Genomic DNA, 16766 nt, shown 5'->3' on the forward strand with positions numbered 1-16766 from the left:
GTCTTTAGCCCCAGCCTCGAGGGAGCAGGTCCATGCCACACCATCTCTCCTCTCTAATTATACTCCCGCTTCAATCACCCCGTGGCCAGGCAGACACCCCGGGCCTGGGGGTAGCCAGCATGGCGAGAGGGGAAATCTCATTTAGAGGAAATATCCCTCCATTCCCTATTCCCAGTTGTGGATACCTGATTAATTGCATTTAGTCCTTGATTGTCTGTAAGAGGTACCCAGTCTTATTAGCACACATCTGTGGGCAGTGGTTGTCGTATCTATTGGTAGAAGTTAATAGATATAGAGCAGTGACATGGTTCACCATTTGCTAAAGGTTGACTACACGGAGTTTCTGTATTGTTCTGTATATAGGTAGATATAGACGTACTGCAAAGGAGATAGATGCTGGATGTAGCCATCAGAACCCTTTGAGAATTTCGTACAGCTCTGTGTTGTAATGACTCACTAAAGAGCTAACTGGCAGGCAACTGCTGTATTTTATGGGGTGAAAATAATGATTCAGTGGGCCAGGACGCTAACCTATGACTTCAGAGCAGACAGCTCATAATCACCGAAGCTTTGCTTAATATGATCTACTCTATGTGTCTCTGTCTCCTCTAAACGGCAGACTAACAATTCGGTATCAATGAAGCTTCGTAATCGTCGTCATCTTTAACTGGGATCGGTGCGCGCGACCGTTGCTGGTGGTCACAGAATGACCCAGCACTGGGCCCCCCCCCCCTCTCTCCAGTGGCACCCGCTGACCCCGAGTGTCCCTGGCACGTGGGTGTCATCCGTCTCCCGGAGCAACTAATCAATGGCGGGGCTCATCAGTCAGGCCTGCGCCGTGCACTGCGGCTCAGCCTCGCCGCGGCCGGCCGGCTGACAGCCCGCGCGCGATTAATGGCGCGCTGATAAATGACATGACATCAGCACCGCCGCGCAGCATGCTGGGAAGGTCACAGGCTACTCTGTCATCCGCTAGCCCTCGTTAACCGCTTCTGTGCGCTGGCGACAGGGAGCGCGGTGGTGTGCCGATGTTCGTACGCCGGCCTGCGTGTGTGTGCGTGTGTGTGTGTGTGTGTGCGGGCACGTGTGCACGTTTGAGTGTGTGTAAGCGCGTTGGTGTGTTACCATGTGAAAACTGTTTGTGTTGCATGCACATAAAAATTAGTTGGTGGTCCATTCAATCACCAAACATACATGGAATTCTTCAGCTGTGCTACAAACAAGGTTCAGAGGAGCCTTAGGAGTTACTAAGACTGGATTTATTAAAGGTTTTAGCCTCTGAAGAGTTCACTAATATTATGATTAATTGCAAATGCTGTGAATCACGTTTGCTTAATTTATTGTAAGTACTGTAGCGCCACCTCTGCAGGGATCAAAAAGCTCATTGTCTGGGAAAAAACTTCTACTTTGCATTGATATTACTGACAGTGAGAGGTTGGCAGTATTCCAGACTTCCACTTGATGCTCCAACCACCAGTGCGTGCATGGGTATGTGTAGTATATGAGTATGTGCACTTCTGAGTGTGCATGAGTGTGTGACATGCATGTGAGTGTGTTGCAGGATGTGTGCATGTGAGTGTGTTACAGCATGTGTGCATGAGTGTGTTACAGGATGTGTACATGTGAGTGTGTTGCAGGATGTGAGTGTGTTGCAGGATGTGTGCATGTGAGTGTGTTGCAGGATGTGAGTGTGTTGCAGGATGTGTGCATGTGAGTGTGTTGCAGGATGTGAGTGTGTTGCAGGATGTGTGCATGTGAGTGTGTTGCAGGATGTGAGTGTGTTGGGGTATGTGTGCGTGTGAGTGTGTTGCAGGATGTGTGCATGTGAGTGTGTTGCAGGATGTGTACATGTGAGTGTGTTGCAGGATGTGAGTGTGTTGCAGGATGTGTGTGTGTTGCAGGATGTGAGTGTGTTGCAGGATGTGTGTGTGTTGCAGGATGTGTGCATGTGAGTGTGTTGCAGGATGTGAGTGTGTTGCAGGATGTGAGTGTGTTGCAGGATGTGTGTGTGTTGCAGGATGTGAGTGTGTTGCAGGATGTGAGTGTGTTGCAGGATGTGTGTGTGTTGCAGGATGTGTGTGTGTTGCAGGATGTGAGTGTGTTGCAGGATGTGAGTGTGTTGCAGGATGTGAGTGTGTTGCAGGATGTGTGTGTGTTGCAGGATGTGTGTGTGTTGCAGGATGTGAGTGTGTTGCAGGATGTGAGTGTGTTGCAGGATGTGTGTGTGTTGCAGGATGTGAGTGTGTTGCAGGATGTGAGTGTGTTGCAGGATGTGTGTGTGTTGCAGGATGTGTGCATGTGAGTGTGTTGCAGGATGTGTGTGTGTTGCAGGATGTGAGTGTGTTGCAGGATGTGAGTGTGTTGCAGGATGTGTGTGTGTTGCAGGATGTGAGTGTGTTGCAGGATGTGAGTGTGTTGCAGGATGTGTGCATGTGTGTGTGTTGCAGGATGTGTGCATGTGTGTGTGTTGCAGGATGTGTGCATGTGTGTGTGTTGCAGGATGTGTGCATGTGTGTGTGTTGCAGGATGTGAGTGTATTGCAGGATGTGTGTGTGTTGCAGGATGTGTGTGTGTTGCAGGATGTGAGTGTGTTGCAGGATGTGAGTGTATTGCAGGATGTGTGTGTGTTGCAGGATGTGTGTGTGTTGCAGGATGTGAGTGTGTTGCAGGATGTGAGTGTGTTGCAGGATGTGTGTGTGTTGCAGGATGTGAGTGTGTTGCAGGATGTGAGTGTGTTGCAGGATGTGTGTGTGTTGCAGGATGTGAGTGTGTTGCAGGATGTGAGTGTGTTGCAGGATGTGAGTGTGTTGCAGGATGTGAGTGTGTGGCAGGATGTGAGTGTGTTGCAGGATGTGTGCTCACGTGAGTGACATGCACAGTCTTCCTCACTCAGCCCTGTCAGGTCCGCAGCATCGATCACCCCGGGGACCGACGCGGCAGCAGTGAGCGGAAGTGACGAGCTCCTGGTCTCCGAACAGAAGCCCTCACGCCGAGACAGACATATGACCCTCATCAATCAGTCCCGAGCCCCCAGCGCCACGCTCTCTACGTCCTATTCATCTCCCCGCACGGCAAAAAGGGCCATCCATCACACACTTCTTCAGAGAGGAGGGGTCAGTGGTCAGATGCAAAATACAGAGGGGAACCATCCAAATAGGCAAACGGCTGTCCTGATCTGGAACGAGATACGGCCTGTGCAGCCTGGGTACAGAAGTTACCCTGCGCAAACGCTGGCTGCTAACGCGCCTACGCCCCAGCCGAGGGTAAACGCACGTATGAACACAGACGCGCCAACAAAACCGCTCATGTAAAACAGGAGTCGATCCCACGCAGAACCACACCGCTCCCCCGACTGTGTCGTCCCATTCTGCGGAGCGCCAGTATTTCACATCCATCCTGTTTCTGCCTATTAATATTCTGCGCATATACATAGTTAGACAGTGGATGAGCAGAGCTGATGCATATTGCTTGCCGGAAAACAGATGTGTAACAGGCAATATTTTTGAATATGGAGGAGCTCTCCCTGAACCGTGCAGCAAATTGAAAAGCAGTGAACCAGTCAGTGTAACAGTTATGGGCCGGCAGGTTGAAGGAAGGCCTCCTGTGGAGAGGAAAAGAGAGGGCGCTAATTGCTTCCTTTCTGCCTGTCCCGGTAGACAGCCGCACTGGTGACCAGCAGGGGGAGGGGTTATGTCACAGGAACAAGCACCTGTTACGCTGATCCCAGTTTAATTTCAGAGCACCACCGAAAAAAGTAATTAAATCCAAGCCCTTCCTCATATTACCTCTCTTCCAGGGCATGCATAATAATTACTCACTTGAAACCAGCTAATTCTACTCTGGCTACATTTTCAGTTAATGTAATCTAGTACAGGATGTAGCTGCCCGTGTATTTTCTGCCCAAACTCAGTCACTGGCGCAAGTAACTGATGTTAACTTTGCTGAAGCTCCAAATTGTCATGTCACACAGTCCACACAAGTCACCTGATCATGGCTCCTTGGTAGAGAGATCTGACCTCCGAATGCTGTGCTGAACTCCTTTCCCCTTCGGAAAAATGTGTATTTCTTGGGCAAGAAAGAAAAACATCTGAGCCAGGGCGTTCATTATAACACAATTAAAATCGCATGTACCCAGAAAAACAGACACAAGTCTCCCATAGCAATCACCAATTCTTTTCAGCAGAAGCACACACTTCTCACCTCTTGACACAGCAGTAGACTTTGAGCTAATGAGGTGTTGCTGTGCTCTCCCCATACAGCGTAGAACATACTGCCCTGTTCCCTGTTCGTTTTGGGCCGCACAATGCCACACAATGGAGTCACTTTCTCTATTCACAGAGACACACAGTCACACAATGGCTACATCTGATAAGCCATGTACAGATTTAAAAGGCAAGGTGAATACATCAGAAATATAATCAGTAGCCCACCAATCAGTGATCATTTACTATTTACATTCAATTGAATCTTGGAATACACGTTCCAACTTTTTTGTTATTTATTAATTCCATACATTTTTGTGGATATTTCTGTGGGGGGTAATATTCCCAACACACAAATGAATCATGAGATGGCAGCATTGTTATTTTCAGTATTTCACTATTTTCAGTGCTTGCTGCACTTTTAGTGCGTATGATGCCTTTAAATTACCTTTACAAGGGGGATTCATATATTTCTAATTTCTTTATTTTCATATTAAGTGACTATTTCATATTTCTAACAATTACACACACACTTATAATTATTCTCACTCTCGTATTTTCCAGCTTCGAATGTTATATTAAGTACTACATCAAAATTTAGTGCTAATAAATGTAATATTTTTTAAATAAAAAGGGTCACATTATTCTCTCTTAAATTATCTTTCAGTATCTTCATGATGAAGAACCTGCATTTAGCTAGGTTACACATATATTAGTTTAACTGGCTCCTTAATCTTCTCCTACCGATAACTTTAACTATGAAACTCCACTTTTATCATATTACCCATTTTCATAAGACCGTACTGGGGTGGAAAATTGATAGTGCATGCACTTTTGAAAGTGTAATTCCCTTTTCGTTATAAAACGGACAGAATATTTGCTGATGCACTTCTTTTTATTGAAGTGCCACCGGCCCGTCAAACAATGCGAACACAAGGGAGGTCAAACGGCTGGGCTTTTAGAAGTCCTCGCCCCTCACTCCTAACCGCGTTTCCCCGGACCCCACACAGAATGGAGATACAGGGCTTTGTAAACGCTAATGCGATCATTTTTTAATGGAGCAGTTGCGTTCTCTCCCCCTCTCCTTCCCTCTGTCCGGTTTTGGGGGCCATGTCACCTCATATTGGTGGGGCGTGCGGTGGGAGAGAAAGAGAAGTGCCAGGCAGGGCAGTGGAGCTCTGATGAGGGCTGACACTCATATTGTGGAGGGAGGAGAGAGAGAAGGACAGAGAAGGCTGGGAGCACCCAGGCTGCATGACAGGCCTTTGAGTCACAGAACCAAACTTCATTCTCAATCCCTTAGAGCAAGGGTTATTCAAATAAATTAATCAATGAAGACACGTCTCCTCCTGAATGCAGTCTGTCGTCTGCGGGAACTTGTGTCCGGACGTCTGTCATCCACTTTTAAACCGGCCTAAGCAAAGCCCTCTGTTTGGGTACCAGAGGCCTACGATGGGGGATCCACACTTGCGCAGGCTCTGTCAAAGATGACCACCTTCACTGCAGGGAGAAGAGACTGAAGCTCTAGAGCAGAACTGGGCCCTGTTTCACACAGCAGGACTATTGATGACTAAGTTACCTGAATAAACCCAGAACCGTCCCAAACATGGGCTTAAGCAAGAAGTGTACTCACAACATTCAGGATGTTCTAGGAGTGGCTGTCACTGATGGACAAGAGGAGTGTTCTGTCATCTGCACTTCTGTTTGACAAGGGCATGTTAAAACTTTTCTCTTTTTGAGATAAATGAATCGTGTGATTTGCATTGTTACAAGGTTTTCCCTTCATCTTACAAATAGCATCTATTTTGGACAAATCTGCATTCACACAGTACAATAAAACAAATGACAGTGAAAAAGATCAGTGCTTCCAGACATGAATTTTGACAGCATACCTCCACCAATCAATGATTATTCAATAGTTTCCTTTGAAAAAATAACTCACTTAACTAATTAAATACCCTCATTTCAGCTCATTGCTTATTCATCAGTTATTTTACTTGTACAGTTCATGCAGTAATGAGAATGAGAGGTTTGTGTATATAATATTATATAGCATTATATAGCATTATATACAAATTTATTAGAAATTTGATGTTCATCTTGACTTTTGTGGAGTTAAAAGTTTTCTTATTTGTTAAAAAGTTAAATTATTTTCACCCAAGAGCACGGCAATTTACCATTCAGTATTTACACATTGTTTTCTGGCCATTATTGTTCCTTTATTCCTTTAACAGTTAAACATTTTAATAATTTTTTGACTAAAATATGTTCTTCAGTCATGTTGCCTTTATGAATGTAGTTTTGACCATCACACATTTTGAAGAATGGCATCAAAAATACATTTAATGGCAATTTGGAATGGAATGGAAATTTGAGTCAATTTGAGACAAACAAAATTTGAGAATTAAATGCATTGCAATATCAAGTTATATCAGTGTAAACAATTCCATCTATTCTTATGTAGAGATTGAATGGGAGGAGTTCAATTTAATACCATATCAAGAATTCCCTGACCTAATGGCCAATAAATGTTTTGGTCTTATTGTATACTGTATCTCCTCCCATAGTTTCATGAGATTTGTATATACATTTTTAATATACAAAAGTGTCATTGTGGTGGCATGGTGGTACAGTGGATAACTGAATCCCGACTAGGGGTCTTTCGGTGTGGAGTTTGCATCTTGCTACTTTTCAGCTCTCAATCCCTTTACCTTATCCCTTTCCCAGTCTCCCTCCTTCTCCAATATGATTTACATGTAGGTGGCACATTTTAGGAGGAGTTGAGGAGGGAGGTGGGCTGGTGAGGGAGTCCAGACCATGCCCATACAATCCTGGCATACTGAATTTATGTCTGACTTGAAATGTGTGTTATTATAGTTATTTACATTACTTTGAGTAGATATTTGGTGGGTGCACAGTGGATACATCCCTCTGTGATGATTTATGGCTATTTCACCATAACTCACTTTAAATAAGAGTTCAGTGCATTTCAGGGAAAATGTATTGTTGGGTTTGCTGCCATACAAAGTTATTTTATTATTATTTAATGCATTTTGTTTCTGGACTTCTTTTGACCTGCCACACATACCACCGTTATATTGTAATACAAAGCTTAAATGAATGTGCAATCAGTACGCAGTAAATAAGTGTTTAGTAACGACGCTATGCTATACGAGTGTGCAGCCTGGCACTCAGGGCGGAGAGAGGGTTATTTTTATCTGTGACAGTCCCAGGTGTTGGGCTTGTTATTGTAATGCTGTATCATTTACCAAACGAGTGACTCCACATCTCATCTCCCAGAGAGATCAAGCCCAAGCATGACCCAACTGCCAAACAAGTGCCAGAAGCACACATGAGCTGCTCTCGCCAGAAACAAGGAACAAATACATCTACTGAATAAAATATCTGTCTTTAAGAACCCCAGAGGGATTGGTCTCTTCCTCTCGTGGCAATGTTTAACTCCCTTCTCATGATTTGAGGAGAATGAAATGAAGAAATTATTACAGGTGGCGCAATCATCCATTGATGAAAATCAACTTTAAAGTTGTTTATTCAGAACGACTGTGGGAAAATAATACAGCCCGGGAAATTCTTAAACCAATCAAGGTTTGTTTTTGATTTCGTATGAATATCAACAATAAAATAAATAAAGTCAAAGCCGAGCACAATTAATTATTAATTTTGCGCAATATTTTCTCTTTTTTTTTTTCTTGTTCAACATGTAGATTAGCACACTGGTGCGATGCGCTCTTAATTCGTTTTACAAGCTGTTATCTTACACAGTTGCTGCACACGGAATTATTATTTCAGGGGCTGGGAGAGCAGAAGCCATGCAGGAAATGAGAGACTTGGAGAAGCACGCCCACATACACAGAACAGAGCCTCCCCTGTGGGTTTGGGATGGCATGTGTTCACACATCAGCCAGGCTGGAGCTCACCTCTCTCACTGGCTCGGGGTGGGGATGGGAGGGAATCCGGGCCCCAGGGTCTCAGACTGGCCTCGGGGAAAACAGGGGACTGGCAGACACTGATAGTGTTAGACATGTGCAATTAACACAGTAAAGAAATAGAAAATTGTCACTCTCCTCACGTGACATAGTTAACCCAAGTGGAGATGGAACAAGGAATGCCTTTGATTATGTCCAAGATGTCCTGGTTTTGTGCTGAGGGTGCCTTCAGTAGGGATACTTTTCCAGTAACTTTTGAATAGGATAGCATAAACAATTTAGTATTGTACATTGTTTCACAAGGACAGATTGAAGAAATGTAATTGTCAACAGAACATAGCATGCTTGGTTTTGCTGTTCTTAAACAATTGTATTCTTACTTTGAGCTTTTCTTCTCACCGTAACAACGAAAGATGGATATGGATATGACAAACCTTTATTTATTTTTTTAAATGTATTCCTTGATGTTGTATGTCGCCCCCTGCTGGAAATATTATAATTCATTAAACGGTCCTGGTTGAACGGAGGTGCCAGACTGCAGTATGTTTCAGCACTGATTCGTTTAAGTTGTTGATTAGCCTTAATTGGCTGCTGATTTAAAGGAAACCACAAACACTGCAGAAACTACAGCTCTTCAGGATTTGAGTTGACCCCTCTGTGGAGCAGTATATAATTCATTTACCACAATTTTGTGTAAATAGAAGCAGTATCCATTATATCCAATAGGTAGTTAAAGAGGAAGAGTACCGATTATAAGGTGAAGAATAAAATGTCGGCAGTCCTAAGTCTGGTTGGGCATTCAAGCCAGAATAACTACAAAAAAATAAATCATCGAATTATTGATTATACTTAAAACTGAAATGGACTGGAATTATTTAGCCAATATACTGCAGGATTATTAGACAGAATATAATTGCAGCTGGGCATATAAAACCAGCCTCAGACTGGATGTCAGAGGTAAAAGCAAGGCTAATTTTGACAACAACACAAAGTCTTGTAGAAGAGTGCAATATACTGAATATTCAAATGCTACCTGACATCCTTTGACTGGCAGAATAGTCATGACTTTAAAGCACCAAACTGCTGATGAATATTAAAAAATAATAGTAAATGAAGAAACAAAAGCTCAGAAATAAAAAAAACATAAATCAAATTTTTATAACACATTTTCCAAAATGGCGGCACGGATGGTGCAGTGGGTAGCACTGCTGCCTCATAGCAAGGAGGTCCTGGGTTCGAATCCCCGTCGGCCGGGGCCTCTCTATGCAGAGTTTGCATGTTCTCCCCGTGTCTGCGTGGGTTTCCTCTGGGTACTCCAGTTTCCTCCCACAGTCCAAAGACATGCATGTTAGGCTGATTGGAGAGTCTAAATTGCCCATAGGTATGAGTGTGTGAGTGAATGGTGTGTGTGCCCTGCGATGGACTGGCGATCTGTCCAGGGTGTATTCCTGCGACCCTGTTTAGGATAAGCGGGTTAGGATAATGAATTAATTAATTTTCCAAAACCATCAACATAATCTGCCAATACAAACTTAAAAGCTATATTCTAAAAATGTCCCAATGGCTTCATCTAGTGGAGTCATTTTGCCATAACAGCAGAAACTCAAACATTTAGTTTACACTTTTTAAACACAGATCCTCTATCTGAACGAGAAGAAACTCTTTAACAACAACCCAAAACATTACCTCTTTTTTATTAAAATAACTGCATAATGGAAATAATGTAAAACAAATATATAGACTTCTCTTTCACAGGCTTAGTGAATTGAAATAATACAGATGTTACAACTGACCCTTGATATAATTTCATTGTTCAGATGGGAATATGGTAAGGAAATTTGGGTGGTATGAATCTCTAATTGACAAATGTACAGTCCCCTCCAAAAGTATTGGAACAGCAAGGCCAATTCCTTTGTTTTTACAATAAACTGAATACATTTGGGGTTGAGATAAAAATATGAACACGAGACAAGGGTTCAGAATTTGAGCTTTTATTTTTATTTTTTATTTGGTATTTACATCTAGATGTATTAAACTACTTAGAAAATAGCACCTTGGTCTGGTGATTGACTTGACCAGTCTAAAACCTTCCACTTTTTCTCCCTAATGAAGTCCTTTGTCATGTTGGCAGTGTGTTTTGGGTCATTGCTTTGCTGCATACCCAATTAATTTGGACGCATTTCTCTGTAAATTTGTTTTTGTAGACTTCTGAATTCATCCAGCTTCTACCATCATGAGTTACATCATCAATAAAGATTAGTGAGCTCACTCCAGATGTAGCCATGCAAGCCCAAGCCACGACACTTCCTTGTTTCACAGATGAGCATGTATGTTTTGGATCCTAAGCAGATCTCTTCTTTCTCCACACTTTCCATCACTTTGGTAGAGGTTAATCTTGGTCCCATCAGTCCATAGAACTTTGTTCCAGAACTTTTGTGGCTCATCTCTGTACTTCTTTGCAAATTGTAATTTTGGCTTTTGAATATTACGACTGATGAGTGGTTTGCATCTTGTGGTATAGCCTCTATATTGCTGCTCTCTAAGTCTTCTTCGAATGGTTGATTGAGATGCCTTCACCCCTGCCCTGTGGAGATTGTTTGTGATGTCACTGACTGATGTTTTGGGCTTTTTATTCATAGCTCTCACAATGTTTCTGTCCTCAACTGCTGTTGTTTTCCTTGGTCGACCGGTTCGATGCCTGTTGCTCAGTATGCTAGTGGCTTCTTTCATTTTCAGGACATTTCAAGTTGTTGTATGAGCTATCCCCAATGATTTCTCCTTCAAAATGGCTTGTTTTTCTCCCAAAGAAGGTCTTCATGTTTCTTCATCTTTTCTCACACAAATGCTGTCTTCACAGGTAAACCGAAGGCTAAAACAAAGAGTAGACATTACTATTTATTGTTTAACTAATCAACAGACACATTATGCAAACATGGAACAACATGCAAATGGTCTTATTGTGCCAGTCTGGACCTGTGGCCAAGACACAGCATAAAAGGTTTCAAATTATTTGATTATTTGGTTAATCAGTTCTGGCCATTTTCACATTTTGCCCTGTAATATCACCACTGAGTGGAATTAAACTGTGCACACTTCCTTGGTTTTTCCATGCCAAAGGTATGACTTTCTGAAGTTACTCACATTTGTTGTGATAAGGTATGCCCACATCAATGTTCACTGGCTGTTTATTAAGCCATATTGTAACTTAAACGTAAAATTGAATAATCTTTTGAAGAAGCTTGATCAATGGAGCCAGTACCCCAAATCTTGTGTAAATTTGTAAATTTCGGTAGGAGAAGAAACATTTTAAGTCTTTTTTTTAATGCTAATAGAAAATCCACCCAGATACATCTTTTTGGCCCAAAAGGCATTTTTGTTCATCTGGAGCAAAGGGATCTAGTGAACAAAAAACTTTAAATTTGTCAAACGGATTTATTGATTATAGACCAAAACACATTTTGGCTTGCTACAGCACCACCATCTGGCCAGATTGTGTCATTTCTCTTAGGTGAGTGGTTTGTGGAAGTGGAAACTTATTTTCCTGAATACAGAATGAAGTATAGTAGAGTATGGTAGTTATGGTTACAACAGGTGAGTGGTTTATGTGTGTTTATGTCTATGTATGAATGTGATGTCAGCGCTAGTGAGCAGATAATAAACTTCAACATTTAGTGCTACAAGCATCCGTGTGACCTGGCTCAATCAGTAGCTTTTATTATTAAGTAAATAACATAATAGTTCCAAATTTCATTTTAGCTGTGCACACACTTTTTGGGAAGACAAAAACCCAAATAATAACAATAACAATAACAATAATAATCTAAAAAAATAAAAATAAAAAAAATAAATAAAAAAAACAATAGGGTTCCAGCAACCCAGAGCAGAGCACTGCAGTCATCAGTTGGGATGTAAAAAGCACGGACATGTTTCTCTGAAAGGCATAGAAATGCTCTGACTATCATTTTGAACCAGGCGCACAAGAACAGCAGAATAATTTTGCTTTATTCATCCGGACCAGACCAGGCGACTACTGGTCAACTCAAAATCAAACTAAACATTCCAGTAGTAGATTGTTCCATTTGATTTATTGGTTGACTTTAAATAACGTAAACAGAAAGCATTACACTTATATTACTTTTAGTTGCATCATTACATTACGTGGCATTTAGCAGACGCTCTTATCCAGAGCGACGTACAACAAAGTGCAAATCAAACACAAGAGCAAGTGCAAAAGTGGACCTGAGAGGACAGTACAGTTCCGAGTCCTAGTGTAAACATACAGAAATTCAGAACCCTTGAAGAGTACAATCATCATGTGTATTCCATATTGATAAGTAAAAGCATTGAACATCAGGATTGTTCTTTTCATGAAGCTTTAATTCATGGTACTTTCCCATTATGTAGTGAAATGAAAAACAGTTCTCACACTTTGTGAACATTCGCAAACATCACTATTTGGCTGCTTGTCTTTCATTGATGAAATTACTGTATGGCATCTTGCCGTTTGCAAGCTCTAATGGCAATTCTCAGTTAATGTATCATATTTATCTGTGAACATTAATGTCCCTGTTTTGTATGGCCCTTTGATGCAAAATATAGTCAATGGCCTAAGTCCATGTTGAAATTGCTGCTGTTTTGCAAATCTTCCAACAGGTGGCAGCATTTACAAAGCTATGCAATAAAGTATTAATATTATTATGATGATGACGATGATGATTATTATTATTATTATTATTATTATTATTATTATTATTATTATTATTATCATTATAATCATATATATGTAGAACTCAAAGATCTTTACAGAAAGGCAGTATAAAATAATAGCAAGATAGCATCAACAAAAATAAAACATGATAACAATACTAATAATAAACTAACAAACAGGTGACAGCCTGCAAAATAGCTTCATGAAAAACAGTTACAGTTAGAGGAGAGCAAGACTTTGTATGGATACTAATGCCAGTATGTTAAAAGATGTCAGGATTGAATGTGTCTTGAGAGCAATCACTGTATTTTACTCTCTAATTGGTCTAGGGAGGACTGTCCACAGATGTGGAGCAGCAGAGCTGAAAGCTGTCAGGAGTATTGTTTTACTTCAGAAGAATTCAACACATGTTGTAAATTGTACGAAAATAAATCAGCTCTAACAACAACAACAACAAAAATAGCTGAAGAGGAATTGTTTACTTTGTTATGGCTATAGTTTATAGTGGGCAACCCCAATATGTACAGTACCTAAAACAGTTTTATATGAAATATAATGTCATTCATTTTGAGACATTAAGGGCAGGGGAACTTGAATATTTACTGTTTTCGGACATATTGCATATAAACTACCTTGTTAAGCCATGTGGTGGGCAATACAGAGATTGTTGAACTGTGATGCCCTGCTGTTAAACCGGCCAACACTATACAAAGGCATGACTGGCACCAGGGGTATAATTTCAGTTTCAAATGTGGGGGGGGGGCACAAAGTATCAAGGACTTCCCTAGTCCTACTGAGTAACACTGAACAAGGCCTTTTTTGTGTTCTATTGCTGGCTCTGTACTTACAACTTTCAGGACATCTTGAGGAGTTAATATCTGTGAATAAAGGTATTGTCTACCTAAAGTTAAAACAAAAGCCTCTTGATACATTGCTCTGTCCCTCACTCTCTCTTGCTATCTGTCCCTCACTCTCTCTCACTCTCTTCGTTTAACTTACTGGTCAGACTGTGCTGAAACTATGGAGAAAGATGACGACAATGGCAACAACAAGAACAACAAGTCTGTATGCGTGCATGCAAGCATAATCCAATTGATTGTTTTCTGCCACTTAAGTGGTCATTACCTGTGGCTGGATTGAATGTCACTGTCTATGTCTATGCAGCTACAGCTATGCATACAGCATGAAAAATAATTGAAACTGATTGGAAGAAATGTACAGAATCCGAGATAATAAAGGGTAGCCAGAGGGGCATAAACAGAGGAATTGACATTTTATATTGACCTAGTTTCTTTAAAGAGGCACAGTAACAATGTTTTATTTGCATTTCATTTTTCAAGACCAATAAATCTCTGCCTGGCTGTAGAACTGGTTCAGCTGGCCTGTACCTTTCTGCAGAAACTTCTCATTACTGTTTTAAAAGTTGATTTCGTTCAACAAAACTGATTGAAGATTTGGACGTTTGTCATGCTCAATGACAATATAATTTGCAGTAATATTTGTTCAGCCTTTTCCGAGTTGGAAATGGGCACGCCACAGCACCACCGTGCGTCATTGTTGGCCTCTTAATTTGTGATAGATTCCCAATGAAACGGGTATGAATAAGTATTCTACAGCAGACCTGAATTATCTGAATCAGTTTCCCAGAAGCGGTCAGATGAGCTCACCGCGTTACCAGAATCAAATTAATAAATTATATTTTTTTAAACTCAGAATACTCAGGCCGATAAACTCCAAATCGGAGTATACGGACCTTAGTATACATAAACAGAAATGCGTTTCTACATGTAGGTCTACTAAAACAACAATTTTTATCCTACTTGGGGACTTCAGAGAAGGAGGTACCATCGGTCATTACGCGATGACGCAAGGACGTTGCTTACTGAATGTGATGGTGGACGAAATTACCTCCAGTGCGAGTCAGGGAGGCGAGAGAGAAAGTCGTCCAGTAAGACGTTCGCTCTGACCCGTTACAGTGTGATTAGAAACTAGGTTAAAGGAGGGCGACTGCTGTGTGTGTGTTTTTAACGCCGTCCCCTCCCAGTGTAATAATATGTGGGACCGGGTGTCTTTGGAGTGCGATAACTGGGACGAGGCTGAAACAGACACCGCTTATTAGTGCAGTGTAACGGTTGCTAGTTCTGGCTAGCTAGCGAGCTCTTAGCCAATAAGTCTCCTGTAAAATAAGACGAGTCAATAAGCTAAATCCAACAAGGAGTAGCCAAAGGACCTTGAGGGGACACCAGGATGAAATTTGCGGAGCATCTTTCGGCTCATATCACTCCGGAGTGGAGGAAACAATACATCCAATATGAGGTAAGTTAACTAACATTAACGTTAGCCCACACAATAATTTGTGGATGGGCTTACTTCTTGATCAACAACACTGGCAGCGACCACAACATGTTGTAATTTAACGCAGCTCGCTACTTACCAAATAGTCTGTAGCTAACAGAAAAGTGGTGGGTTTTTTTTATTTTGTGAAAGATAACTTAATGCCCTAATAGCCTACTTTGAGTGCTGCAGTCCAACGTTTGGTTGTTGTCAAGACTAGTCGCATATTGGGTAACTTGGTCTGTGGTTAATTGAGCCTCATGGATTTTAACTTTGAGACCGCAAAGCTTGAATTTACCAGCCTAACCTCTCGTCTTGCTCAAATGTGACGGGGCAGTTGCCAGTTGTTGTTAAGTTAGCTAACTAGCTAGCTAGCTATGTTATACCTATAAGTTCTTACTGTGCACTTGACAGTGATACGATGTGTGGGTCAACAAACGTCATTACGTTAACGTTACACCTGTCAATTCGCACCCTAGCTTGGCTAGTATAACGTTAATGAATTTAGCAGACGCTAACATTAGATAATACTTTATCTTTAGAAAAATAACAGTTCAGTCGATGCTGTTCTACTAACGTTAGTCATTTCGTAAATGTTGTTTATATTCTGCGCAAATTAATGGAAACACTCGCAAGGCACGTTAACGTTAGTTACTAGCGTCAGTTAACACAAGAAAGCTAGCTAGTCAGTCGGGATTTTGGGTAAAGGGAATTGAGTTTGTACTGCAAAAATAACTTGAATGAAATAACTACCTATCCAACAATATAAACAGTTAACGTTACCCAGTTAAAAAACTTTTTAAAGCGGCAGTTTGGGTAACATAAGTTGTTAACGTTAGATGCTCAAATGCAGTGGAAATCTTTGTTCAATGTCATAGCCGTACGTAAAACAGTGTTGCAGACACTGTTGGCAAATTTGCCTTGAATACGCCAGTGCATGTGTTGTGTCTGCATTGATGATGGTAACAATGATTGATGTAATATATGTCGCTGTTATTTACAAGTGGGCAATGTTTTTATCTCGGCCAGGTGAAATTATAAGCTTAATTGAAGGATCCCTTTGTCCAATTCATCACTAAAAGAGGGTGGGTCAGATGTTTCTTAGATTCGTGTTTCACCGTTTATCCTGCCTTTCAATGATTGTTGTTTTTCGCTATATGTAAAACTGAACACTTATTTATCTTGCTAAATGCATAGGGTGCTCAAAACGGGTGAATTAAACAACGTCTTCTTGATTGTTATAATATAGTATTTAAACACATATGAACAGGACCATCCTGTTTTCATTATTGTATTTAAAATATAGTCATATTATGTCTATGATGTTTTTGTATGTATTTATTTTCCATCCATGCAATAAATATGAGATCATATTTTTTACTGTATTATGTTGAATTGTCAATCATGTTTAATTTTATAGATACAATAGATTGTATTTCCAGCTAGTTGGATGAGGGAATTTTTTTGTATTTGCTCTTGGAATAGGAAATGCCCTAAAGAACAGAATTCAGCACTAACATCTCCATTCAAAATGCACATCTTGGAGAAAAACACTGCTTGCATTCAAGTGCACAA

At 41.0% G+C, this 16766-nt stretch overlaps 1 protein-coding gene across 1 annotated transcript in view; it reads left to right on the plus strand.

Moving 5' to 3' along the window:
- Nucleotides 1–14791: 14791 nt before the first annotated feature.
- The window catches only part of xpr1a (xenotropic and polytropic retrovirus receptor 1a), a 100590-nt gene continuing 98615 nt past the window's right edge, over nucleotides 14792–16766 (plus strand). Inside the window, exon 1 of the mRNA XM_061239412.1 lies at nucleotides 14792–15173. Coding sequence (XP_061095396.1) covers nucleotides 15105–15173 — 69 coding nt within the window. The 5' untranslated portion in view covers nucleotides 14792–15104. The remainder of the gene's footprint in view (nucleotides 15174–16766) is intronic.

Source organism: Conger conger, chromosome 4 (assembly GCF_963514075.1).
Source record: "Conger conger chromosome 4, fConCon1.1, whole genome shotgun sequence".
NCBI classification, from domain to species: Eukaryota; Metazoa; Chordata; class Actinopteri; order Anguilliformes; family Congridae; genus Conger; species Conger conger.